This window comes from Trichomycterus rosablanca, chromosome 20 (assembly GCF_030014385.1).
Source record: "Trichomycterus rosablanca isolate fTriRos1 chromosome 20, fTriRos1.hap1, whole genome shotgun sequence".
Classification (NCBI taxonomy): domain Eukaryota; kingdom Metazoa; phylum Chordata; class Actinopteri; order Siluriformes; family Trichomycteridae; genus Trichomycterus; species Trichomycterus rosablanca.
In genome coordinates this window covers 12,914,759-12,941,591 of record NC_086007.1, presented here as the reverse complement: position 1 = coordinate 12,941,591, position 26,833 = coordinate 12,914,759, and the positions used below count along the sequence as shown (strand labels likewise).

The following is a 26,833-nucleotide window of genomic DNA, read 5'->3' as shown; positions in this document are numbered from 1 at the left end:
ACACTAGTCGGAGGGGGAGTGTGTCAGTTCGTACTCCTCAGTCAGGGGGGCAGCACCAGTAGAGAGGAAGCATAACGCAATTGGGTAAAAATTGGACATGCAAAAAATCGGGAGATAAGGGGAGAAAATGCATAAACCCTCATAATTGTGAAAACTAATGTTGTCTACACTGAAATACTGTTACCTTGCATCATTTTAATCCAAATATTTTAGACATTTTAATATAATTAAACACAAGACCCATATACAGCTCCAAAAACAATCATTATAAGCTATCAGACAAAAACATCAGTTATAATTGAAGAGCTTTATGGCTGTAGCACTCTAGACCCTAGGGATGGAAGACTGACATGTAGGACATGTTTGTGTTGGGAAGTGCTGTAGATTTGTGAAGAATCAGAAGAGGCATTAGATCGATACTCGCACTACCTCTTTCCCTCTAGAGGGATTATCATCATTATTGGTGACTCCTTCCTGTGCAGTTACTGTCTGAATAAAGGCCAGGAGAAGCGGCCACAGAGACCTAAGACATGTCTGAGCTTTAGGATCAGAGGTGAAAGCTTATAACTACAATTTATCGCTTCAAACATACATCACGATAGAACACTGGTTATTACTCCTCAAAAACTAATCAACTCATGACATGAAAAAACAAACAGTGATTTACAGAAGTGGTTATCAAAATTGTTAGGGTCAGAGTAACACTGTCAATAAAACAGAAACAGCACCCTTGAGGTTACAACACAAATGCATAAATACACATACACACAAATACATCAATGAAAATTATAATAGCTCCGTTATTATTATTGTTTTTTTTACTCTGCATTATTTTAAATCCTAACATGAAAAATGATTTTATACAAAAAAAACAATAATATATATTTTTTTATATAATTTTATTTTGTTTATTTTATATAAACAAAACATAAATTATTTTTCGAGCACTCGGGCGGCGCAGCAGTTAGGCTCCCAAGCACTGTAATTCTAACATTGAGCTTGTGAGTTCAAATCTCAGCTCTGCTAACAGCCGGCCTGGTGCCTACACGGACAGTGATTGGCTTGTCCGAGAAAGGGAGGGATGGAGACCAAAGGGTTTCCTCATAACTGCTGCAATTACAGCCTCTTCTGGCTAATCGATGAAGCCTACAAAAAATAGGGATAATGGAGATAAGTGCGTGACTCTCCTTGCGCAATATGGAACCTTCCTTGTGCAGGTAAAAAGAAGCGGTTGAGAGTGTAACAAGTGGGACTGTCCTAGATCAGGAGTGGAGGTCTGCAGCAGTATAAACAAAAATACAAATCAGGTAATTGGATACGACGAGACTGGGAGGAAATCTGGGTAGGAAATACATGTATAGAGGAAAAAAAAAATAATAATTTCTCCATTGAACATGATACCCACTTGGTTACTGAATCAAGTAGGTAAATAGTAGTAAAATAGCTAGACTATAAAAGAACTAAGCTCCTTTAAGACACATTTACCTGCAACTGTTTGTAACAATGGAACAGTGGTCTTTTTGCTAGTGTTTAGACATAATCCAAGAATAATCAGGCCTTGGATTATTTATGAAAAAATCAGCTGATACAACATGGGTGACACCGTCTACGATTAAGCAAGCTTGACATCACTGAAGGGTTAGAGGTTGACATGCAAAAAAGAAGTCATTTTTGTATTCAGAGATAAAAAAAGTGATCTAAAGCACATCATGTCACTAATCCAAAGAAAGACTGCCCTAATGGATCATGATGTAAAATGTAAAAAATTCTAGTTAATGGAAAGCTATTTAATTAATGTATCTATTTGAAATGTAGGAAAATAAATATGAGCAGTGTGACACACGTCAGCATTTCAGATTTGATTAAAAATGACGAAAGTGCTTTACATTAAACACTTCTCTGAATGAAATAAAGTTTAATAATAATAATTTTAAAAAACAACATTTAAAAAAGGAGCTGCTGGGACGCCCAGGTTGGTCAGCGGGATATTCCACTAGCACATCAGTACCAAGATTCTGAACTCTTCGGTTGGAAACTCTGGGCGCCATCCGACGGGCATAATTGGCAGTGCCCGCACCAGATACTAATTGGCCACCGTATCTGCAGGGTGAGGGCCGGACTATGTGTGGGTTGGTGGGAGGAGACAGATTCTGTGCAGAATGCAAGGGCGAGAAGAGGAGGGCTGTACAGCGACGTGATCTCCTTGGATGAAATCGGGTATCCCTCAGCAGCGGAAGACAAATTAAGTGCGCTAATTTGGGAGGAAAATGGGGAGAAAATGCATTTAAAAAGCTGCTACAGTGTAGGTGACACCATCCATGATTAAGCAAGTTTGACATCACTATACGCTTAGAGGTTAACATGCAACATTTTTGCGCTTGGAGATGCAAAAGTGATCAAATTTATTGTATTTTATTTATTACTTGATTTTATATATCATACAACTGGACACAAAAATGGACATCATGTCACTGATTCAAAGAAAAACTGCTCTAAATGATCATGATGTAAAATGTTTTCTAATTAATGGAAAGGTATTTAATTAGTGCAAATGTACAAAAATAACTATGAGCAGTGTGACACATGTCAGTATTTCAGATTTGATTAAAACAAGTAACATAAACTGCAAGTGAAAATCGCATTCTGTTTTAACAATTAGTTGTTGCCGTGATCTTCTCGACAGGCAGTATGCTTTACATTAAATGCTTTTCTGGATAAATTAAAGTTTAATAAAAACAGCACAGCTTTCTTCCAGAAAAAGTCTTTTAAAGGCATGTTGCATGTCTAAAATAAAAAAAAAGGTTTAAAAAAGAAGCTGCTGCAAGATACACGACACCGTACACGATTAAGCAAGCTTGACATCACTGAAGGGTTAGAGGTTGATCAAATTTATTGAATTTTATTTGTTACTTAACTTTTTTAAATAGATTTTCTTAATGCTTTTTCTCCCAACTTTTAGCGTGTCCAATTCCACGATTGCGTCACGCTTCCTCTCCACTAATGCCGCCCCCTACTCTGATTTGAGGAGAACGAAGCTAACCCACGCCCCCTCCGACACGTGGGCAGCAGCAGTATGCATTTTGTCACCCACACTAGGCGAGTGCATATATGCAAACCAGTCTTGTGTACGGAGAGACACACCCTGATCCGCACTCTTTGACCGCCTCTGTGCAGGCGGCATCAATCAGCCAGCAGAGGTCATAGTGCATCAGTTACGAGGAGTCCCTATCCAGCTTAATACCCCACCCCATATGAACAACAGGCCAATCGTTGTTCATGTGGCCGCTCAGCCCAGCCGGATAGCAGAGCTGAGATTTGATACGATGTATTCGAAATCCCAGCTCTGGTGTGCTAGCGTGTATTTTTACCACTGCGCCACCTGAGCGGCCTTTAGTTACTTAATTTTAAATATCATACAATATCATGTCACTGATCCAAATAAAGACTGCCCTAATGCATCATAATGTGAAAAGTTATTTTATTAATGCATCCCAACAACTTCTTTGCATGTTTGCATCATTATACATTTGTACAATCTGAAATGCAAAAGTGTCTAATGTTAATTTGATTGTAATGCAACACCCACATGTTAATACATTAGCATAAATACTGTAGAATAACGTAATAAACTAGTAATAATTATTTTTTAGAAATAGTGCTTTTACTTCCAGTGTTTTACTGAAATGGCCAGTTGACTAAAAAGGATGTTGGCTGGTCATGCAAGCAAGGGCAGGCACAGAGCAAACACTCTGCTTTTTAGTCACTCCAGCTCTGGCACTGAATGAAAAAAAATGTACTGGGGGGGGGTTGCATTAGTGGAAAGTCGTACTTCACTATACAGCATGTCTTATTTAGTCACTTCATTAAAAAAGCATAAGCAGCGACGTGAGCGGATAAAAAGAAAATAAAGCTGTCTTTTATTTTTTGTGGGGTTGCAATAAAATGCAACATGCCTTTAAAAGACTCTTTCTGGAAGAAAGCTGTGCTATTTCTATTAAACTTTAATTCATCCAGAAATGCGTTTAATGTAAAGCATACTGCCTGTCGAGAAGAACGTGGCGACAACTAATTGTTAAAACAGAAAGCAATTTTAACTTGCAGCTTGTTTTAATCAAATCTAATATACTGACGTGTGTCACACTGCTCATATTTATTTTCGTACATTTGTTACCTCTAAAAATGCCAGTGCTAACATGGCAGGTGGCAAAAATACAGACCTGATTTTTAAAAAATCCCAAAAATTCTTACTACAGTAGACCCTTGACTTACAAATTAAATTTGTTCCAAAGGGCTGTTCTTAAGTCAAAATGTTTGTTAGTTAAACCTATTTTTCCCATAAGAAATAATGTAAACAGAATTAATCCGTGCCAGACCTCCCAAACCACCCCCTTACCTAACCTTTCTAATGTCTTAATTGGTCTTTTTTGTTATAAATAAAAGTATATTTTCCCTTAAATCTTAAATTATAGAATCGACAATAATAAACAATGCACAGTAGTACTATACATAAAACACACACCACATTTCAGTACAGTACGTGTGCTGTACCATACACCATAATAAATTTCCTTCTTTTTATATAAAATGTATCTACCAGAAACAACAATAACTCTCATATTTCTCTATTATTTCCTTCTTTATTTCAATAGTGTTGTATTTTGTAGATGTAATTGCACGAAAGAAAGAATACTTTACTGAGCCGAGTTCCTTCTTCTCTCTCACTCACTGTCCCCTCTGTCTGATACACAGTGACAGCTACTGGCAGGAGTAATTATACAACAACAAATAGTGATTTTTTTTTTCATTTTCTCACCACTGCGCTTCATCTGCACATTCTTTCGGGACATTTTAATACTGAATTTTACAAAATATAAAGCAAACACCGGAAAACACCGTCCTCTGTCCAAATGTTCGCTCACTGTATATATATATACTGTATATATATATATATATATAGAGAGAGAGAGAGAGAGAGAGAGAGAGACGGTTGAAGTGAACTTGTTCGTGACGTCACGTGTTTCGCGAATTTCTGTTCGTAAAAATTCGTAAATTTGTTCGTACGTTAAGTTGAAAAAGATCGTTCGTAACTCGAAATGTTCATATGGTAAACCGTTCGTAACTCAAGGGTCTACTGTATTTACTATTAACAACCTTAGAGGCGCCCAGGTGGCGCAGCAGGATATTCCGCTAGCACGTCCCAGTTCGAATCTCGGCTCTGCTACCGGTCGGCTGGGCACCATCTAGCGGGCACATCTAGTGACTGCAACAGACAAAATAGGCCACTGAGTCTGCTGGTAGGGAAAAGGCTGGACTAAGTGGGTGGGGTCTTCAAAATGATGTGCAAGGATCCTGTTTAGCAGACCGAGGTGCCTGTGCAGAAGTGGATGAGCGTCATGTGCAAATCCACCAAAGGACGAGTGAAAAAAGAAGGAGTTGAGGGACTGTGCACGCAAGTCTACCCTCCTCGAACGCAATCGGGATCCCCAACAGCGGAAGACTAATTGGCTAAATACTGACATGGATCACACCCCTCATATTTATGTTCGTATATTCGCTACTTCTAAAAATGCCAGTGCTGGCAATGGCAGGTGGCAAAAATACAGACATGATTTTAAAAAACAAAAAATCTTACTATTTACTATTAACAACCTTAGAGGCGCCCAGGTGTCGTAGCAGGATATTCCACTAGCCCACCAGCACTGAGATTATGAACACCCCGGTTCAAATCTCAGCTCTGCTACCGGTCGGCTGAGTGCCATCTAGCAAGCACAATTGGCAGAGCCTGCAGCAGACAAAATTGGACACCGAGTCTGCTATGTGGGAAAAGGCCGGACTAAGTTGGTGGGGTCTTCAAAAAGCTGTGCAAACCATAACAATGATCAGTTATAACAATAAAACCACCTCCTTGTTTCTACACACATTGTCCATTTCAGGGCTCTAGAGTGCGACCAATTTGGTCGCACATGCGACCTAATTTCTCAATGGTGCGACTAAAAAAAATCTCAGGTCGCACCGGTGCAACCAGGCGTCCGAGGGAAAAAAAAAGCAACAGACACACATTAGGCCAATATCATGGTCTAAACCAATCAGAGATAGTGAAGGGCGGGACAATATTGTAGCGGCGATATGTAAACAACATTCAGCTCAGCCAATCAGAATGCAGCACCAGGTTTATACACGTGCGTTCGGACGTTCTGCCGTAAGTTTAGTTTTGTATATGAGACTCGCCGGATGTTCCAGAATGGAAGTTCGGGTTCTGGAGCTCGGCGGTGTAAAGTGTTGTAACGCTCACTTAAGTCCTGACTAAACAGTTAAAGTGACTCGACCTGCCGTGTGTCTTTATTCCCACACCTCCACCACCGCACGCAGCAAAAGACCCGTAACATCCCCACCGGACAGCGGCTAGGTGAGCCGACCCTCTACAGTAGCAAGGGGCTAATGCTAGCGGTAAAGTGCCGCGATAGTGAAAGTAAAAACACGACAATATTTTCGTTAAGTAAAATATAAAAATAACTAAAAGACCAAAATATATTACAATACATGTAGTCAAAATACGCAGTGAGTGCACCGCAAGCGATTTTGGGAATCTGTGTAAAAGATTCAGTAAAGCCGATAATATAATGCACTGCATTTAAGATTACACTCTAACACACACACAAGCATTTACATATAATTTTAAATATACACACACATATAAATAGATATACACACATACATACACATTTACTCTATTATTTTTATAATTTTTATAAGTGTGCTATAATTAGTCTGTAATACTATAATTAACTGTAAAGAAGACAGTGGCCGGCAATAGTATATTTGTGACTGGTTCTAATACATTTCGAATTGAAAGGCTGAAAAAGCCCAATGCATCTATAAAACACATTACATGCCGCGATAAATGCACTGCCCAAGTGTCCCCTCTCCCCACTGCCCTTCATTGTCAGGCAGCAGCAAACAGATCATCAGACGAGGCCATGTTGACCAGATTGTTAGTTATTTCCAAGTCAATATTGCCTGTATGGACAGTGATTTAAAAAAAAAAAAAAAAAGTGAACACCTAAGAAAAAAAGTTAGGTGCACCAGTGCAACCAGTGCAAAACGTTAGTCTAGAGCCCTGCATTTTGTCAGCTCCACTTACCATATAGGAGCACTTTGTATTTCTACAATTACTGACTGTAGTCCATCTGTTTCTCTGCATGCTTTTTTAGCCTGCTTTCATGCTGTTCATCAATAGTCAGGACCCCCACAGGACCACTACAGAGCAGGTATTATTTAGGTGGTGGATGATTCTCAGCACTGCAGTGACACTGACATGGTGGTGGTGTGTTAGTGTGTGTTGTGCTGGTATGAGTGGGTAGTTTTTAAACACCTCACTGTCACTGCTGAACTGAGAATAGTCCACCAACCAAAAATATCCACCCAACAGTGCCCGTCGGCCAGTCTTGTGACCACTGATGAAGGTCTAGAGGATGAACTCAAACAGCAGCAATAGATGAGCGATCGTCTTTGACTTTACATCTACAAAGTGGACCAACTAGGTAGGAGTGTCTAACAGAGTGGACAGTGAGTGGACACGGTATTTAAAAACTCCAGCAGCGCTGCTGTGTCTGATCCACTCATACCAACACAACACACACTAACACACCACCACCATGTCAGTGTCACTGCAGTGCTGAGAATGATCCACCACTTAAATAATACCTACTCTGTGGTGGTCCTGTGGGGGTCCTGACCATTGAAGAACAGGGTGAAAGCAGGTATGTAGGGAAACAGATGGACTACAAAGTGCTTCTATATGGTAAGTGAAGCTGATAAAATGGACAGTGAGTGTAGAAACAAGGAGGTGGTTTTAATGTTATGGCTGATCAGTGAAATGTGACGTAATTAAAAAACAAATCTTTATTTTTTCTGGTTAGCAGGTAGATCGCTAGACGCACACCATGGCAGGTAAATATTGTAGAAGGATTAGGTAAAGCCATATATTTATTTAATTTGCCCTTTATTGTATTAACAGTGATATTAAACAACAGACGGTAGCTGAAGATAATCCCTCTAATATGTTCTTGATTCTTACTGTTTATTCTTTTTGGCTTTGTTTTCTTACCCTGAGCTCTCTGGGTGTTCGGCCTCCAGGATTTACCTTTACAAATGAGGGCACACCTTGAGGCAAAACCTTTCAGCCAGCTCTCAGAACATGCTATGACATCACAATCCTGAGCCTGGTAATCCGTACTTTAGCCGGCGTCACTGCTGCCCTCGTGATCTCAATCTCTCTCAATCCTCGACACATGGCTGCTAATGCTCGCTGTAGCTTTCTGTAGTGCTTTATATCCACTTCAGCAGCCATTTACAAGCGATCGAAATATTTAACCTTGACCTAATTCTTAAACCCTCTAGAAAGTGGCATATTTAATCCGTCTAAAACACTGATCATGATCCACCTCACGACATACAGAAGGTGAAAGACCTGCTGGTAATGTCCTGGTACCAGACACATCTGTATCTCGGTGGGACAGAGCTGTTTTGACAGCATATTAGGCAAGTGGTCCTAACATTTTGGCTCATCAGTATTTAGAAATTTTGCACAGTATTGTTCGATTTACAGATGATCACGCTATACCCTCTACATTCCTCCACCGTTTGTGTTGGTACATTCACCAGTAAGGTCATTGCTGCAGCCCACTTCTGCCACAATAAATCACCATAAAACCAACTGGCCCAAAAACCTAGCCTCATCTTTACAACAACCTGGAACACTCTAGCAGCCCACCAACCCACTATTAATCACCTAGAATATCTAGCAGCTTAGATGCTATAGCAACCACCTAGCAATCCCCAAGCCAATCCCCATCCTAGCAATCACCAGAACAACTATCTTAAACATTATTGCAAACAAATAACCCCCAAGCAACACTCTAAAAACCACCTGGGATACCACAGCAACCCCCTAGTTCCATTCTAGCAACAACCAGAGATGTCACAGCCTTTACCTCTAAGCACCATATTCCTAGGAATCACCTCAAAGACCAGCAATCATTGGAACAACAATCCTAAACACTTTAGCAACCACTTAGCAACACCCTAAAAGCCACCTTGAATACCACAGCAACCCCCTAGTCCCATTCTAGCAACCACCAGAGATGTCAAAGCCTTTACCTCTAAGCACCATATTCCTAGCAATTAGCTCAAATACCAGCAACATCCCAGCAATAATTTGAACAACAATCCTAAACACTTTAGCAACCACCTAGCAACATCCTAAAAACCACCTGGGATACCACAGCAACTCTCTAGTTACTTTCTAGCAACCACCAGAGATGTCACACCATTTACCTCAAATAAAAATATGCCTAGCAATCACCTCAAATACCAGCAACATTCCAGTAATCACTGTAAGGACAACCCTAAATATAATAGGAACCACTTAGAAACACCCTAAAAACCACCTGGGATACCACAGCAATCCCCTAGTACCACACTTGCAACTAGTGGATATACCCTAGCAGCCACCTAAAACACGATTATAAACACCTAGTAATACCACAGCAACCACTTAACACTATAAATGCCCCAATCATCTATAGCAGCCGCCTAGCAATACCCTAAAAACCACCTAGAACAACAGGCGACTACATAGCAACAACATGGAAATACTCCTACAATAGCAATTAGAAAATAGTAACTTTTGCTTACTACCTGGGGTACCACAAATACCCCCTAGTGACATTCTAGCAAACACTAGAGATGTGACAGTATTTACCTATAGACAGAAACACCACAGAAACCACCTGGAATTACCTTAGCAATCACCTTGCAATCCCTTGTAATGGTCTGCAATACCTTTGAACTATGCTTGCAACAGTCTGAACAATCTTAAGCAATGTAGCAACTACCCGGAATACCATAGCAACCTAGTAACACAGTTGCAACCACCAAAAATAACAGAGCAACATCAAAGCAGCCATACTAAACACCCTAGCAACCACTTAGTAACACCTTAGCAACCACTTCATTTTTGATGTATTAAAAATAAAAACACACAAAAAGTCCATAAAAGAAAAGAAATATGGCAAAAATTGTATTAAAATAAATAGATATCTTAGAAAAACTTGTTTCTCAAGAACAAGGTCACAAGAACAGGGTCACATCCAGTTTTCAATTGTATTTAGAGTTGCTTGTACAGCAACTCTAAATACAATTGAAAACTGGATGAAAAACTTTAACTGCATATTTACAACCCCATTAAAATAATACTAAGCAAACCCAAGCGAAGGATGTGAAACCGGTCTCATTCTTGTTTGCTTTATGAGCAGGTCGCATGTACAGTGTCTAAGGTGTAAAGCAGAAGCACAAATCTTACATCATCATGTCTGCAGGTTAGTTTGACTTGGCACTAGTTCAACACAGCAAAATCATTAAACACAGACACAGCAAGGACAACGAATGCCTAAACTGACACAAACACTCTGTCTAACATTCAAACGCTCTTCTTTAAACCTGTCAGGCTAAAACAGATCACTGCCAAACCACTCATCTGCATCAGCTCCTGTTGTCATGAATGAGAAACATCATGGACGCAAATATACATGGCAGGAAAAACATCTACAGCAAAGATTAAACAGAAAGATACAGGAACATACCGTCTTTGAGTCTAATTCGTGGTGAGGTTGACCTAAAACTTTATCTACGCTGGCCGCATCTGCAAACGTGACGAAACCAAATCCCCTGGAAAGATAAGCACACAAGAACAAACAAACACAAAGAAATACCAGTTAGAAATTGGAGGGAGTGCATAGGAACATGCAACAATATTCTGATGTGTTGAAAATATAGATACATACTTACATACACAGATTAGGCATAACATTATGACCACCTCCTTGTTTCTACACTTACTGTCCATTTTATTAGCTCCACTTACCATATAGAAGCACTTTGTGGTTCTACAATTACTGACTGTAGTCCATCTGTTTCTCTGCATGCTTTGTTAGCTCCCTTTCATGCTGTTCTTCAATGGTCAGGACCCCCACAGGACCACTACAGAGTAGGTATTATTTGGGTGGTGGGTCATTCTCAGTGTGTTGTGCTGGTATGAGTGAATTAGACACAGCAATGCTGATGGAGTTTTTAAACACCTCACTGTCACTGCTGGATTGAGAATAGTCCAGCAACCAAAAATATATCCAGCCAACAGCGCCCCGTGGGCAGGGTCCTGTGACCACTGATGAAGGTCTAGAAGATGACCGACTCAAACAGCAGCAATAGATGAGCGATCGTCTCTGACTTTACATCTACAAGTGAACCAACTAGGTAGGAGTGTCTAATAGAGTGAACAGTGAGTGGACACAGTATTTAGAAACTCCAGCAGCGCTGCTGTGTCTGATCCACTCATACCAGCACAACACACACTAACACACCACCACCATGTCAGTGTCACTGCAGTGCTGAGAATGATCCACCACCTAAATAATACCAGCTCTGTAGTGGTCCTGTGGGGGTCCTGCCCATTAAAGAACAGGGTGAAAGCAGGTTAAAAAACAAGTATGTAGAGAAACAGATGTGCTGCCCCCTAGGATAGCTACCCAACACATTTTTATAGAATAATCAATTTTAATGAACAAGAGAGATGCTGGAATTCACTTACAGAAGTGACAGTTTTGTATATTTTAACTCAGCATACAAATAAATATGCATAACGGTTTACAATTAGAGTGCAAAAAAATTCCTTCACTTAGTATTTGTAATCAAAACAATCATTTAAATTGTGCTGATTTTGATTAAGGTGGCACAGTAGCACAGCTGGTAGTGTGCATGCTTCATAGAATATATTCTTAATAAATAAAATGTTAGAAGGTCTATTATACACCTGGATACAGGTCAGTTAGAGCCTGGAATCTACACCGATCAGGCATAACGTTAAGACCACCTTCCTAATTTTCTGTTGGATCGGACCACACGGGCCAGCCTTCACTCCCCACGTGCATCAATGAGCCTTGGCTGCCCTTGTCCCTGTTCCTTCCTTTGACCACTTTTTTTAGATGCTGACCACTGCAGACCGGGAACACCCCACAAGAGCTGCAGTTTTGGAGATGTTCTGACCCAGTCGTCTAGCCATCACAATTTGGCCCTTGTCAAACTCGCTCAAATCCTTACGATTTGAGGCTAAAAAGTTTACTTGCTGCCTAATATATCCCCCAATAACAGGTGTGGTGATGAAGAGATAATAAATGTTATTCACGTCACCTTTCAGTGGTCATAATGTTATGCATCATCGGTGTAAATTAAACAAGGCAAAGCAGCATTCAACTTTCCTTTTGTATCATTTTGCTCCTATGCAAATCACTTTGATTTACCTGTGTATAAAATTTGCTCTACAAATAAACTTGACCATCAACATGAGCCCTGGGGACCTGGGTTCAATCCCTGCCTCTGGTCACTGACTAAATAGTTTTGCATGTTCCTCTGTGTGTGTTAAATTGTCTCTAGATGTAAATAAGTAAGCACAGGAGTATGCTGCCATCCAGGGATGTTGCTGCCTTGTCCCTTGACCTGTAATAGCGCCTGCACAAAAGATGCGTGACTCTCAGGGTTCAATATGGATCCGCAAATAATCTCGCCTGGCGCAGGTAAGAAAGAAAGCGGATGGGCGTGTGTTAGTTACAGCTCTCTTTGGTCAGGAGTTGAAATCTGCAGCGGTAGAGGTGAAATGTGATCGGGTAACTGGATACGACTAGATAAAAAAGACATTATGGCTAAACTTTGCAGGGCATTTCAGCTTTACCATTTACTTATTTACTCACACCTACAGTAGAGGTCATTTACAGGAACTAATGCACATGTTGCATGTTTAGGAGGTGGGAAAAAATCCCAGTATCCCAGTATCCATGCAAAATTCTCACAGACATTTAAAAAAGGTGAGTATCAAATACAGGTCATTTGCTGCCTAATGGAATAGAATCCCATATTAATATAGTTCTGCGGAGGTTGTGGCTTTATATGTTTTATTTCTTACTGATCAATCACCTGCATTTCACTTAAATTTGTTCCACATATTAACCAGTAAATATTATCTCCCCTACACCCCAAAGCAGTATATAGCAAAATATAAATTTGTCTGACATTAAACTAAAGGCTTTTAATAATACATTTGTAAAAACAGAATCCGCACACACGTTTTTTAAGATACTCAGTCACTAATAATTGCTTTTAACATTTAATGTGTTCATTATTTATACTGTTTCTCAGAGGGAAAATACTGCTCTGAAATATTTCTGCAAGGGTTTTTTTCATCTAAACCGAATCAATTTAAAAGACTAATTCAGTTCACCTAGTCAGTCTTTTTTCAGCTGTTGTTTTTGCCTTATCGGTGTTAAACTGCATTGGCAAATCATTGAGCTAATATATTGGTAATGTGTAGTGCTGTGTCTGTAATTTCTGGCCAAAAAAAATTCAACACCAACACATATAGTGAAGATACAATTATTGTCAAATGGCCCTAGGTGTCAATTTACGTTTTTATTACTTATCTTATCATTAGGATTTTAATAATGTTATTACTCAATAATAAAATGTTAATTAAAAAATTGTTTTATCTATTATAAACAACATTTACATTAAAAAACACAGATTTCAGTTGCGCTTTTTTGTCATTTAAGAGATGTGGCTGTAACTACTTGATATTCTATTTGTCTTTTACATTTTGGTATAATTTGCACCAGATTAACCAGTACAGTCCCTACACCTCAATCAACCAAAACAACGAACGATCGATTTCAAACCAGCTGATTAAAATTTTTAATATAAATAATTTAACATAAGGATTTCTTAAAGGTGCACAAAATATGCCTAAATATTAAAGATATTAATCTACTTCATGATTTAATACATTTATTAATTACCTTTAACCAACCGCATCGAACATCAAATCCAACCTAAGCGTGCATTCTTTAAATAATTTATACTGTTCCTAATTACAAACATAGTAAAGTAATTAAGATAAGATTAACATACAGTCCAGTGATTTTTACACATCCCAACTGTAATTCTGGTGCATGGCAAAAAAAAAACATTTTATGCAATTTATATCTATATATAGATACTATAGTGCATATAATACATTTTGGCTTGTTTGTTTTAATTAAAACAGAATGTATGAAAGACATCAGAAAATTTGGGTCAGATTTGATAAGTAAAGAATAAATAGAAGTGATGGGTAAAAGATGCTAAGAGACAAACTCCTTCTGTTTTGATTTGTATGTATTTTTTAAATAACAAGTGATTTAATAAATAAGACATTACTATAGTGATTTTTGGAAATGGTTCATTTTGACCAATCACAAGTTATTAATGCATGTTGATCAATATAAACATAAACCCACTGTGTTTAAAGAACTAGTTTTGCTCTTGTAATGACGCGTGGCTCAAAATAAATCTCTGGAAATTAGGTCACATTAAGTCGGCAACTCTAATCATAAAGATTTTATCTCTTTTGGATTAGATTTGTGAAATATGACAATCCATTTAGTAAAGGGTACATGGAGCAGTATTAAAAACAGTCATGTATTGGTTTTGCATTTTAAGATTTACTGATGCAGTACATTGGTAAATCTGGTAAAAGGGGCAATCAAAACATCAGTGTTTTTTGGAGCGGGTCTTACTTTGATATGTACACTTAATAAATCATTAATAATCGTATTACAGCAATTTCAAGTAAACCTACAGTTACGAATTCATCACTTGGGAACATGAGGTACTCCACACGGATGAAAGCTAGAGTTGAATCCAGGTTATAAACAGATTAGTGTGAGATGTGTCAGCTGCAGTTCGTGCATGAACTGTGGTCTAAAACTTCATCTGTCTGCAGACGTGTGTGCAGATGTTCACATAATATAACTGTCAGGTGAGAAACAGAATAAGACCTAGCTACTAATGCGATATTATTATTATTATTTATTAGGATTTTAACGTCATTTGGTTACATTCATGACAGGACAGGTAGCTACTGGTTACACAAGATTCATCAGTTCACAAGTTTATATATACAATCACCTCACTTGCATGTGTTTGGACTGTGGGAGGAAACCGGAGCTCCCGGTGGAAACCCACACAGACACAGACACGGGGAAAACATGCAAACTCTACACAGAAAGCACCCACAGCGCTTCACCCAGGGATCGAACTCAGGACCTTCTTGCCCACTAATGCAATAAATGACTGTAATATGCCAATCGATTTAAAAAAGGGTGCATTTAAAAGTATAGAAAAATACTGGTATGAGCATCTCGTAAACATATTCTGTTTCAAACCCAGTGTTCCCGGGATGTCAATGTCAAACTGCATTCTCGGATTCACTGATCCAGAGAGGAGTGAAAGTGTAAAAGGGGTAAAAGGGGCAATCAAATCATCAGTGTTTTTTGGAGCGGGTCTTACTTTGATATGTACACTTAATAAATCATTAACAGTCGTATTACAGTCATTTCAAGTAAACCAGCAAGAACCTACAGCTCCGTGTTCATCACAACATGAGGAATATGAGGAACTCCACACGGATGAAAGCAAGAGTTGAATTTAGGTTATAAACAGATTAGTGTGAGATGTGTCAGCTGCAGTTCGTGCATGAACTGTGGTCTAAAACTTCAACCGTCTGCAGATGTGTGTGCAGATGTTCACAAAATATAACTGTCGGGTGAGAAACAGAATACGACCTAGCTACTAATGCGATATTATTATTATTATTTATTAGGATTTCAACGTCATTTGGTTACATTCATGACAGGACAGGTAGATTCATCAGTTCACAGGTTTAACGTCAAATACGGTCATGGACAATTTTGTATATACAATCACCTCACTTGCGTGTCTTTGGACTGTGGGAGGAAACCGGAGCTCCCGGTGGAAACCCACACAGACACAGACAGAAAACATGCAAACTCCACACCGCTTCACCCAGGGATCGAACTCAAGACCTTCTTGCCCACTAATGCAATAAATGACTGTAATATGCCAATCGATTTTATAAAGGGTGTGTTTGAAAGTATAGGAAAAAAGGATGGCGTGTTTTGTTTTAATACTGGTATGAGCATCTCGTAAACATATTCTGTTTCAAACCCAGTGTTCCTGGGATGTCAATGTCAAACTGCATTCTCGGATTCACTGATCCGGAGAGGAGTGAAAGTGTTTTTTTGCGCTGCGCGCCTGCGGAACGATTCAACACCAATTCGGATCTGAACGCGTTTTACCTGGAGCGCTTGGTCGTCGGATCCCTCATCACCATACATTCTCGGATCTCTCCAAATTTGCTAAAATAGTCTCTAAGGCTGTCTGGAAACAGAAAACAGAGAAGAAGGGTATGAGCACCGGCTGAACTAGTGCCGTGAGTGTATGTTTGTGCGTGTTTAAACGCCCCCTAATGCATACAGGGGTCGAATAGAGGACTGTAAATCTAAAATATTAGATTCGCACCATAGACACGTCCCATAGAGAGATCGGCATGCGTTTTACCAACAACACAGAACAGAACCGAACACAGAAAGGCACTAGACAACACGGAGCCCAGATGACAGCCAAAAAAAACGACGGGTTTTCTTACCTGGTGAAGTTTGCCAGCTGAGGCCACCGATAAACATTTTACTAGAAGAGGAAAACACAGCAGAAGTGAGTCCAGATGTCAGATCGGCCATTTTGACATAGAGCTCACTAAACTAAAAAAGCTTACAGTGGATGTGTAAAGCAGATCCGATCCCTGACTGAGCTATGGGGGTAAAAGGGGGCAGGCCCGATCGGACACAAACCAAACAAAGGTGTAGCTGAGTGAGGAGCGCAGCCGCACAGCAGCGCTCCTTATGCATTACGCTCAATGACAGAGTCACTGACAAGTCAAGTGCTCCTGTAATATAGAAACAAAATCTAATTCATCCTCCTTACCCTGGATCGTGTTGCGAATCGTGGTTCGGACTCCCAGACGTGGCTTGGCTCCCGTCTCCCTCCATGGCTAACGCAACTAAAAAGCAGGCAGTAAAACTAAAAGGCGCGCAGTGAGGAGCAAGACGGAGCCGGAGCGCCGCTAAAGCGAGTCGCACTGAGCCGGGAATGCATGCGCGCGTCACACGTGGGCTCAAGCTCAGCCCGGCTCCTCCCACTCCCTCCTCCCCAACCTTCGAAAGGGGCGGGGTCACACGCGCGTCAATCTGTACAGCGTGCGGGGAACGTCAGTTCAAAGACCACGCCCACACCACGCCCCCCACTATAGTGTATGTTATTATACAGTATTCAAATACCTGTTACTCACTCATCACTCCTCGCTTTAAAAAGCATAAACAAATCTAGAAATCACAAATACAGAAATGCATAATTTATATGTAATATTATAAGACTTGTTATACAATTTATTTAAGGCACAGGAATATAATCCAAAGGTTGCTGGTTCAAGCCCCACCACTGCCAGGTTGCTGCTGTTGGACCCTTGAGCAAGGCCCTTAACCCTCAATTGCTCAGACTGTATACTGTAACTGTAATGTAAGTCGCTTTGGGTAAAGGCGTCTGTTAAATGCCGTAAATGTCAATTTATTTATAAGGATTTTAACTTCAGGTTTTACACTATTGGTTACATTCATGACAGTACAGGTAACTCATTACACAAGAAATCATCAGTTCACAAGTTTCATGTCAAACACATCTAATGTGAGATTTAAATGCATACTATCAGTTATAATCACAGTCCTTTCTTCATCACAACAATAAATAACACGTTATTAATTGTCATTAAATGCTTTATTATGGTCAAGATCCCAATATACAGCAACAGTCCCAACAGATCCTAATACACGACCTCAGTCGGAATCTCCAATTCACTTCACTTGCATGACTGTGTGAGAATACCAGAGCACCCGGAGGAAACCCACGCAGACACGGGGAGAACATGCAAACTCCACACAGAAACGACCCGGACCGCCCCACCTGGGGATCGAACCCAGGACCTTCTTGCTGTGAGGCGGCAGTGCTACCCACTGAGCCACCGTGCCGCCCCCCAACAAGTGTATGTTATTATACAGTAATTAAATACCTGTTACTCACTCATCACTGCTCGCTTGATTTTAACATTTGAATAAAAAATGCATAAACAAATCTAGAAAATCACAAATACAGAAATGTATAATGTATATGTAATATAATAAGACTTGTCATAAAATGTATTTATTATTTATTTATAAGGATTTTAACGTCAGGTTTTACATCCCTGGTTTTTACGTCAAGGATTTTAACGTCAGGGGAGAACATGCAAACTCCACACAGAAACGACCCGGACCGCCCCGCCTGGGGATCGAACCCAGGACCTTCTTGCTGTGAGGCGACAGTGCTACACATCGAGTCACCGTGCCGCCCCTAACATTATAATAACAAAAAACTGCATAAACAAATTTCTAAAATCACAAATACAGAAATGTATAATGCATATGTAATATAATAACAATAATAGGTTTAATTTATATAGTGCCTTTCATATACTCAAGGTCGCTTTACAAGAAAACATTATTAGCAGTTTACAGAAGGGAATTCATAAAAATGTTTAGAAAAGAGGTATGTTTTAAGTTGAGTTTTAAAGGATGAAAGTGATGAGCAGTGACGGAGAGATTGTGGTAAAGAGTTCCAAAGTTTAGGGGCCATGACACTAGTCATGTATTTATTTAGTCATGTAATATAATAAAAACTTGTTTTTATGTATTGAATTTGAACATACAGATTTCAGTGAGCATACGTAGATGAATGGTTTAATTTTTTTATTTATTTTGACTTTACATTGTTTTTTGACTTTCGACTGTTATGACTTTGTTTACTACTTACACTAATTATTAGTGTATCTTAGGGCAAAACACTCTCATTCTTACCCAGAGGCAACTGACATGAGCCTATTCACCTCCTGAATTCCATTTGGGATGGTGGGAGAAAACAGAGAAAACCCATACGGAGAAACTCCCCACAGATATGAATAAGAATTGCCTCACAGCAAGAATGTCCTGGGTTCAATTCCCAAATGGAGCGGTCCGGGTCCTTTCTGTGTGGAGTTTGCATGTTCTCCCAATGTCTTCCAGGCGATCCACAGTCCAAAGACATTCAGTCAGGTTAATTGGAGATACAAAATTGCCCTTTGTTGGTTTGAATGTGTGTGTGAATGTTTGTGTTTGTCAAAGATGTTTCCTGCCTTTCACCCTATGCATTGGACCCACTGTGACCCTGAATAGGATAAAGCATGGTGAAACAGACAATAAATGAATGAATGAGGTTTCAACTGGGTACCCAGGTGGTGAATGATGCTGCTGTGCACCACCCACACCACCTGCTGTGCAACCATACTTTCCGTTTGAGTTTAATGAATGCACTATCATAATCTAAGTGTCAGCCAGTTCAAGCTCTGTCTGCACTAAGCAAAAAATATACATTTTTACACCTTTAATTTTTAATAATAATTAAAAAAAAAAAAATAATAAAAAATATATATATATATATATATATATATATATATATATGTTATTAAGAAATAGAATATTGTAATGGCAATGGAATAAAAGCTAGAATTGTTATTACAACTAAAAAAGTAAGATATAAATGCTTAAATGTTAAATGTTAATTATTAATGTCTTTAAATATTGTCCAAAAATGTATTTGGGAAATAATTTTTTGTATGCTAGGTTTTCCTTTAATATGTGACCTGTCTGTAGATTACCATTAGTAAATGTTTTACACATTTATTTTGGCATGTAACATGTCATTATAAAAATGCTTTATTACCTGGCTGTTCAGGTATCACCACAGCGGATCATTCTGGTCTACATACCTGATAACCAGTTTTAATACCTGATGCAACCCTCCTTATTTTTATCCGGGTTTGGGAGAGGCACTGAGAGCGCACTGACACATATTTTTCTCAATCTACTGGTTATTATAAGTAACAAGGGAGATGATCAGTTAAAAGAGGCAAACAGTATAACAGCTTTTCTTGCACTCTATTGTACGATTTAAATATATAAGCTTAAATAATGCAGCTGAAGTTGTTATAATAGGAAGCATCTGTCAAGCAGCTATTAAATGAGCATTATCAGCAACACATACAGTATCTATACAATATCATTAGCACTTTCCCAGGAATTTAGCATGCATGGCTTGACCTAGCTGATACAAACAAAACATACAAACATGTTGATGTTACCAAACAAAACACAAGAAATAATTACAACCATAAGTATTTATTCAGATATCACAATTTTATTGTCTAACAATCAATCACAAAACAGTCTAACATGGGATATAAAGGTATTGGACCAGTTATAATCACAGTCTTTTATTTACCACAACAATAAATCGCAGACACTTTTATCTAAAGCAGCTTACAGTTGTGACAGTATACAGCCCAACAGTGGCAACCTGGCAGTGATGGGGCTTGAGCCGGCAACCTTCTGATTACTAGTCTAATACCTTAATCACTAAGCCACAACTTCCCCTAGACATTTAACATTTATATTTTCGACATTTAGCAGACACTTTTTATCCAAAGCGACTTGCATTGTCTTTAAATACTTCATCATGGTCGAGATCCCAATATACAACAACAGTCCCAACAGATCCTAATATACGACCCCAGTCTGAGAAGTTCAAGTGAATTGATGTCTTTAGTTAGCAAACAATTAACAATTTTTGTTGAAAGGGAAAGATGATTTAACACATTATTGAACTTCCCCCAGTCCCAACTTGTTTGTAACATGTTGCAGTTGTCAAATTTAGAAGGAGATTTTATATACAAAAATAATACAATTGATTAGTTAAAATAATAAATATTTTACTATAATTATAACTATACTTTTACTGTTAATTGAATACAGCTCAGAATAAAGCATTTGTACATTATTGTAATTTTTTACTGATTTAACCTTTTTTCTTGATGTATATTTTGTAAAAGCTAAATGGTCTCCTTTGAAAAAAAAAAAAACTTATTTTGGCCGCTTAGGTGGCACAGCGGTAAAAACACACGCTGGAACCAGAGCTGGGATCTCGAATACATCGTATCGAATCTCAGCTCTGCCTACAGGCTAAGGCTGAGCGGCCACATAAACAACGATTGGCCTGTTGTTCAGATATGGGCGGGACTAAGCCGGATAGGGTCTCTCTCCCATGACTGGTGCAATTACGACCTCTGCTGGCTGATTGATGGCGCCTACACAGAGATGAGAAAAGAGTGCTCTCAGGGTGTGTCTCTCCGTACACAACGCTGAGCTGCACTGCACTCGTCAAAGTGCAGGTGATAAAATGCATACGGCATATGCTGCCCACGTGTCGGAGGGGGCGTGGGTTAGCTTCGTTCTCCTCGATCAGAGCAGGGATCGGCATTGGTGGAGAGGAAGCATGACGCAATCGGGAGAAAGGGTGAAAAAGGGGAGAAAATGCATTTAAAAAAAAACCAACTTATTTTCAGTATGAGTTAAAAGTTGAGTCTGCACTAAACAGAGAACAATAACAGACACAGTGAAGGCAGCATGCTCAGTATAAACTTGGTTATGCTAGAATAAAGGCAGTTTATTTCCTGCAGGCCCATTTAAAAAAAAACTCTCAGGGTAAAAGACAGCCCGTCTCTCTCTGTGACAGGTTCTAAATGATATATTCACCACTAGAAGTGAAGAGCCCACATCAAGTTAATGTCCAGAGAAGTACAGCCGAGGTTCTGCTGATTGGCAGTTGAACCCCAGCGTCTCACATCACTTCCTGGCAGGCCGCTTGTTGGTAAACTGACACACTGGCACCTATGGAGCAGAAGCATCTCTCTAAAACAAAACATCTCTCTCTTTCAAGCCTTTTTTCTAGCCATTTTACACAGACCTGAAAAAATCTTAGTGCTTTACTTTATGATAAGCTGGAATTTATCCAGAAAATGATCCAGATCCACTTTGACTCTAATCAGGATAAAGCAGTTGCTTATAATGAATTATTGAATAATATACAAAAATTTTTTATATATAATATATAAAAAAATATACAACCATGTGATCTCAATGCTTACCATAAAGTCATATATATATAATATATACACTGATCAGCTACAACATTAAAACTACTGATAAGTGAAATGATTATCTCGTTACAATGACACCTTAACCACCTTATCCGTATCCATTTTTTCAATATTTAGGTGTCCAGCTTTTTGTTCTTGTCTGGCAAGACCAGAACCCTATGTGGTTTTCTGCAAATTTTGTCAGTCCACCTTCACCTTCAAGATGTTTTTTCTAAGGTTAGAGTTTGGGCTACACCACTGTGGTGGGTGGCACCTAATACAAGCTGTACTCCTGCCTTGTGCCCAGTTATTCCAGGATAAACTTCAGCTTTACTAAACTTTAAAATTACTAAATGTAAAAAAATGTATATTTACATTTAAAGGTAGCACTTTGAGGAAAATAAGTGAGTATGTAGTGTTCTTATGATAGGCTGTACATTTACTGCAACCTCACTCACTCAATCACTTTCTTAACAGCTTATCCATTCAGGATCGAGCGGGGGGTGGGGGTTAGGGTTAGGGTTAGGGTTAGGGTTGGTGCCTATCCCAGCTTTTCAATGGGTGCAAGGCACACAATAACACCGTGGACAGGGCGCCAGTCCATCGAAGGGCAGACACACATACCCACACACACACACACATTCACCTATAGGGCAATTCAGTGTCTGCAATTAACCTGACTGCATGTTTTTGGACTGTGGGAGGAAACCCACGCAGACACGGGGAGAACATGCAAACTCCACACAGAAAGGACCTGGACCTGGGGGACCTGGGGATTGAACCCAGGACCTTCTTGCTGTGAGGCGAAAGTGCTACCCACTGAGCCACCGTGCCACCCTTACTGCAACCTGAAAAGTGCAAAGCAGTTAAAGATAATGAAATAAATGAATGGACACAGATGGTCCGATTTTAGTTTAAAACTTTAACACATAAGTAATACTTTAATAACTTGACAATCTTCCAGCTGTTACAATAGCTTTGGTTGAGATAACTGAGTGTGATTAGGCTGAACAAAAAATTGAAAGATTTACTTCAGAAAATAAAATAAAAGGACACTCGTTATGAATCAGTGATTATTTTTTCCATTTGAATGCAATTCAAGGTTAATATAAATAATCACAGCAATTGCTGTTTATTTCACTGTAATGCAGTGCATAATTATGTTTCAGACTAAGCCAGCGCAGTGGTTTAGAGGCTATTTAGAAAAATCTAAATTGGATAATTTCATAACAACTAAATGGTCAGCAACGTACTTTGTTTTTCAATTCTCTTTTATTGTGCATTTACATAAAATAAAATGTGCTATCTAATTTAATCCCCTAAATGAGTGAAACTGCTTAATGCATTCTGTTTTATAGTGCAATAGCACTACTGTAAAAGAGGCGCCTGGTTGTCAATAGAAAAAATAACTTTCATCGTTTGGCATCACAAAATTAAATGAAGCAGCATTGTGTGATAATCTTACCTCCCAGTGGATTTACTTACAACCATAAAACAGTTCATTTTCACACTAACCACCTTATTACCATAAAACACTGCAACATAAGGTAAAGTCTGCATGTCTTTTCTGTGCTGTGTATAAGTATAAATGCATATGGACATACAGTAAAATGAGCAATAATTGGCCTAATGAATGTAAATAAACCACAAATCAGGATACAATCTACATGTGCGGCTTATAAAGCACCAGCAAATTTATTCTGTAACCCTACTATTATCTATAATGCTTCAAAGAATCCATTAAGTCTTTAAACACAGCGCAGAAATATGCCAGATCTCCTGATTAAAGTGAAGATTAAGTGCATGATGGAGATCTGGCCAATTAAGAAATGTGCTTTTTGCAATTAGAGACAAATTCAATCTGCCAAACATCACAACTATTGAACAGACAATGTGATAATAAAAGTCAGAAAAAGGCTTCAATGTAGATTGGCATACGTATAGAAGGAACCTGTCCTTATCAAGCTTAAGGAAGAAGTGACTTGTACCTATCAATGCTTTAATGATTCACACAGGTCGTTATAATTAGCTACACAGTGTCTAATTACGACTTACCCTGTCCAGTTGTTAGAAATGCTGAAGAGAAAATGGAACGAGGACAGTCAGTGGCATAACTGGGAGCTCATGGGCCACAGTGTAAAAAAATATTGTAATTTAATTTTTAATTTTAATTTTACTTAACAAAAATATTGTAATACTGTATAACAATAACGACCTGGCGAGTGCAGCCAATGGGGGCGGGCAGTGAGGTGAGTGGTTGAGTTCATGTCATGGAGGGGCCCCCCCTGCCATGGGCCCCAGTGCACCTGCCCCCCCCCCCTGCACCCCCTGTAGTTACGCCCCTGAGGACAGCACACGGTGAATTAACAGTAAGTGAAATGATTATCATGTGAATGAACTTGATATTTGAATTGAGCTACCTCTTAACATCCTCATTTTGTCAATGAGCAAAAACGCATATTAAAACATTTTTATATATAAAGAGAAATGGTAGCGAGACAGATGAAGAATGAATGGATATACAGCATTCCATTAAATATATTAGTTTGTATAAATCAGTTATGATTCTCTTTTGATTTTCTTTTTTTTTTTTTACATTTACATTTATGGCATTTAGCAGACGCTTTTATCCAAAGCGACTTACATTACAGTATACAGTCTGAGCAATTGAGGGTTAAGGGCCTTGCTCAAGGGCCCAAGAGCAGCAACCTGGCAGTTGTGAGGCTTGAACCCGCAACCTTCTGATTACTAGTCCAGTAGCTTAACCACTAGGCTACAGCTTGCCCAAACAAGTACAACTCGTACACAAATGTTTACCATTTACATTTTCGTCATTTAGCAGAGGCCTTTATCCAAAGTGACTTACATTACAGTTACAGTACACAGTCTGAGCAACTGAGGGTTAACGGCCCTGATCAAGGACCCAACAGTAGCAACCTGGCAGTGGTGGGGGCTCAAACCAGCGACCTTCTGATTACTAGACCAGTACCTTAACCACTAGGCTATGGCTTGTTTTTACCTCCCAGAAATATGCAGAAGGTAGACTGGCTACTCCAAATTGCTCCTTGGGTATTTGCAGAGCACTATACAGTCACTTATTCATACACTTCTAGGGTAAATTACCATAGTCAGTCCACCTTCTCAGTGTTAAAGAGAAAATTGCCGTATTCCAGAGAAATACCTGCCTAACTCTACACAGACCTGTAACCAAAGCAGAGGATTGAACCTTTGGCCTCTGAGCTGTGGAGAGAGTATTCAAATAACAAAAGCAAACATATGCTGGTAAGTGGAAAGGCTATTCAACCTTAAATATTAGTAGAGAGAGCGTGAATGTGATGTGTGTGATGCTCTGTGAAGCATGGACTGGCAACATGTTAAGTGTGTGTGTCAAGTTTATCTGGCATAGGTTTTGTATATAACAATGTAGACTTGATTTTATAAAGCTGTTGAGGTCTTGTTTCAATCTCATGTTTTTATTTAGGTGAAAATATAAAAAGAAAATCATAAAAAGACACACATATACAGTATATTTTCTCAGGTACAGGATCTTATTTGCTCAGTTATTTGACGTGCAGCCTTAGTTATTTTATATTACAAGACATTCAGGACTTCCTTTTTATGCTTTGAATTGATCAGTAAAATCTTTTCTATCTTATTGTGCTCAGTTCTGTACATCAAGGACAAGAGTGATGTCCTCTCTGGTGCTTTCCTATCAAAGAGTTACGGTTGTTTGCAACAAAGCTGTCGCTCTATTCATGAGCCGGGAAAAGGTATATTCATGCACGAGACGCTTTTTCAGTATGGGGTGTCTCTGTGAACAGATGGAGCTGGTATATAGAGAGGTGCTGAAGGCCCTTCACATGCTTTTATGTGAATATTCACTTACTCAGCCTCAGAGCTCATCTCTGCTCTGTCATCACTCACTCGCCGTTGCAGTAAAAATTACTCACAGGGTATGATATATCTGAGTTGTTATGCTTGACTCACTGCTGTCCTGTAGAAAAGAATTCATTACAAGCAGGCTTATTCAGTTCTACTGTATACAGGAATTATATACATAATTTACAGTAAACACAGTAAACAAACATTTATTTATTCATTTCTCTTTAAAAACAGCTGAATCCTGCCAGAGTCTTAATGGAATTTGGAAAGAAGGCAGAAATACATCACACTCAGTCATTCTTTCCCTTTCCCAGTTTACCCACTGGTGTGTTTTTCGGAGGTGCAAAGGACCTGGAGTTTACAGAGAAAATCCCACATGGACATGAGAATAACAAGAACTTTCACCAACAATTACCAAAGTTCAGGATTAAAGCTGTTATCCTGGATCTGTATGGGACCGACACTACTCCCAGGGCTGAATAACCAAGCAGATTCTCACACAGATGACATTAAAAGTTCGAATGGTAGGGCAGTGGTAGCTTAGCGGTTAAAGTACAGGACTAGTAACTGTAAATCTGTCAATTTGCCACTGTTAGGCCCTTGAGCAAGGCCCTTTGCAATGTGTATAGTCTCAATTGTAAGTCACTTTGGATAAAGGCGTCTGCTAAATGCTGAAAATGTAAATGCAAATAAGGTTTTTCCTAAGTTTACAACTACTCACTGCACTGTTACAGTGAGTTCATAGTCTATCCCTGGAAAACAGAGGGCAAGGTAGAAGTACACCAGTTACCATGTATTTATTTATTCACAAGTACCTGACAGACCTGACAAACTTGACAAATAAACTATTGGCATGAATAAATATCAATGCAAATAAATGTTCGTAGGTAAAAAAACAACCAGACCTGAACA

At 39.1% G+C, this 26,833-nt stretch overlaps 1 protein-coding gene across 7 annotated transcripts in view; it reads right to left on the bottom strand.

The window, feature by feature from the left end:
• msi2b (musashi RNA-binding protein 2b) overlaps positions 1 to 21,739 on the bottom strand; it is a 451,597-nt gene extending 429,858 nt beyond the window's left edge. For 6 of the 7 annotated variants that reach the window (XM_063017233.1, XM_063017230.1, XM_063017229.1 and 3 more), the window contains exons 1-4: positions 16,927 to 17,075; positions 16,592 to 16,632; positions 16,242 to 16,323; positions 10,644 to 10,728 (exon numbers count right to left, since the gene is read on the bottom strand). In XM_063017233.1, the coding sequence (XP_062873303.1) occupies positions 10,644 to 10,728; positions 16,242 to 16,323; positions 16,592 to 16,632; positions 16,927 to 16,991 (273 nt within the window). In that variant the 5' untranslated portion in view covers positions 16,992 to 17,075. Of the gene's footprint in view, positions 1 to 10,643; positions 10,729 to 16,241; positions 16,324 to 16,591; positions 16,633 to 16,926; positions 17,076 to 21,656 lie in introns of those variants that run through there. The other variant, XM_063017232.1, reaches the window with a different exon arrangement.
• Between the last annotated feature and the right edge of the window lie 5,094 nt (positions 21,740 to 26,833).